The sequence below is a fragment of the Trichechus manatus genome, unplaced genomic scaffold (assembly GCF_000243295.1).
Source record: "Trichechus manatus latirostris isolate Lorelei unplaced genomic scaffold, TriManLat1.0 scaffold00190, whole genome shotgun sequence".
In the NCBI taxonomy this organism is placed as follows: domain Eukaryota; kingdom Metazoa; phylum Chordata; class Mammalia; order Sirenia; family Trichechidae; genus Trichechus; species Trichechus manatus.
This window is the reverse complement of record NW_004444126.1, coordinates 3,261,274-3,262,006: the sequence shown is the minus strand read 5'-3', so window position 1 is coordinate 3,262,006 and position 733 is coordinate 3,261,274. Positions and strand designations below refer to the sequence as shown.

The 733-nt window shown below is 50.1% G+C and overlaps 1 protein-coding gene across 1 annotated transcript in view; it reads left to right on the top strand.

The window, feature by feature from the left end:
* SEZ6L (seizure related 6 homolog like) overlaps positions 1 to 361 on the top strand; it is a 153,872-nt gene extending 153,511 nt beyond the window's left edge. The window contains exons 17-18 of the mRNA XM_023741798.1: positions 5 to 55; positions 252 to 361. Of these exons, the coding sequence (XP_023597566.1) occupies positions 5 to 55; positions 252 to 361 (161 nt within the window). The remainder of the gene's footprint in view (positions 1 to 4; positions 56 to 251) is intronic.
* Positions 362 to 733: the final 372 nt, after the last annotated feature.

Below are 733 nucleotides of genomic sequence, written 5' to 3'. Positions count from 1 at the left end.
GAAGGCCGCTGCCTCCTCTTCGATGATTCTTTCCTGCACACGGCGTTCCACGAAGGTGAGTGTCTGCTTCCCCATTCACGTGTCCACTGGACTCAGGACCTCACAGAGCCATGCTAGCTAACGTCTGGGATCAGAAAGAAGGTGATCTTGCAGTCAGGGTGGAGGAACAGGCCCAGCTCCCGCCCTGAAGCTAACCTGTGGGATTCTGGGCTCTGGGGCAGTTTGAATCTCTCTTCTCTTGCTCATCACAGGCTCAGCGGAGGATGGTCCCCGGGTGGTTTTCATGGTGGATTTGTGGCACCCAAACGTCGCAGCAGCCGAACGGCAGGCCCTTGACTTCATCTTTGCTCCAGGACGATGAGAACATGTCCCGTGCTGGAGTCAGTGAGGGGCTGAGGCCCAGCCTGGGCAGGCAGTGGTCCAGTCCAGGCCCCGCCCAGGTTCAGAAATTTGCCTCCACAGAAAGCTCTTACTTGGCATTTTATACCATGTCGGATCCCTCTTTTTCTGGTTATTGTACATGGAAATTTTTCAGCTTGTATTTCCTTAGATTTTTTTTTTTTTCTTCCTTCCCATCATTTGCTTCCAGGGTTTCTTTCTGGCATAACTGGGCAATCCTCTGACTTTGTGACTAGAGTAGTCTGTGTTCTGTTGCTATCTTGTTTCTCCAGGCTCTGAAATAGAGTCATCAAACAGTTATTTGTCTGAATGTAATAATGTAAAATTTCTTGTG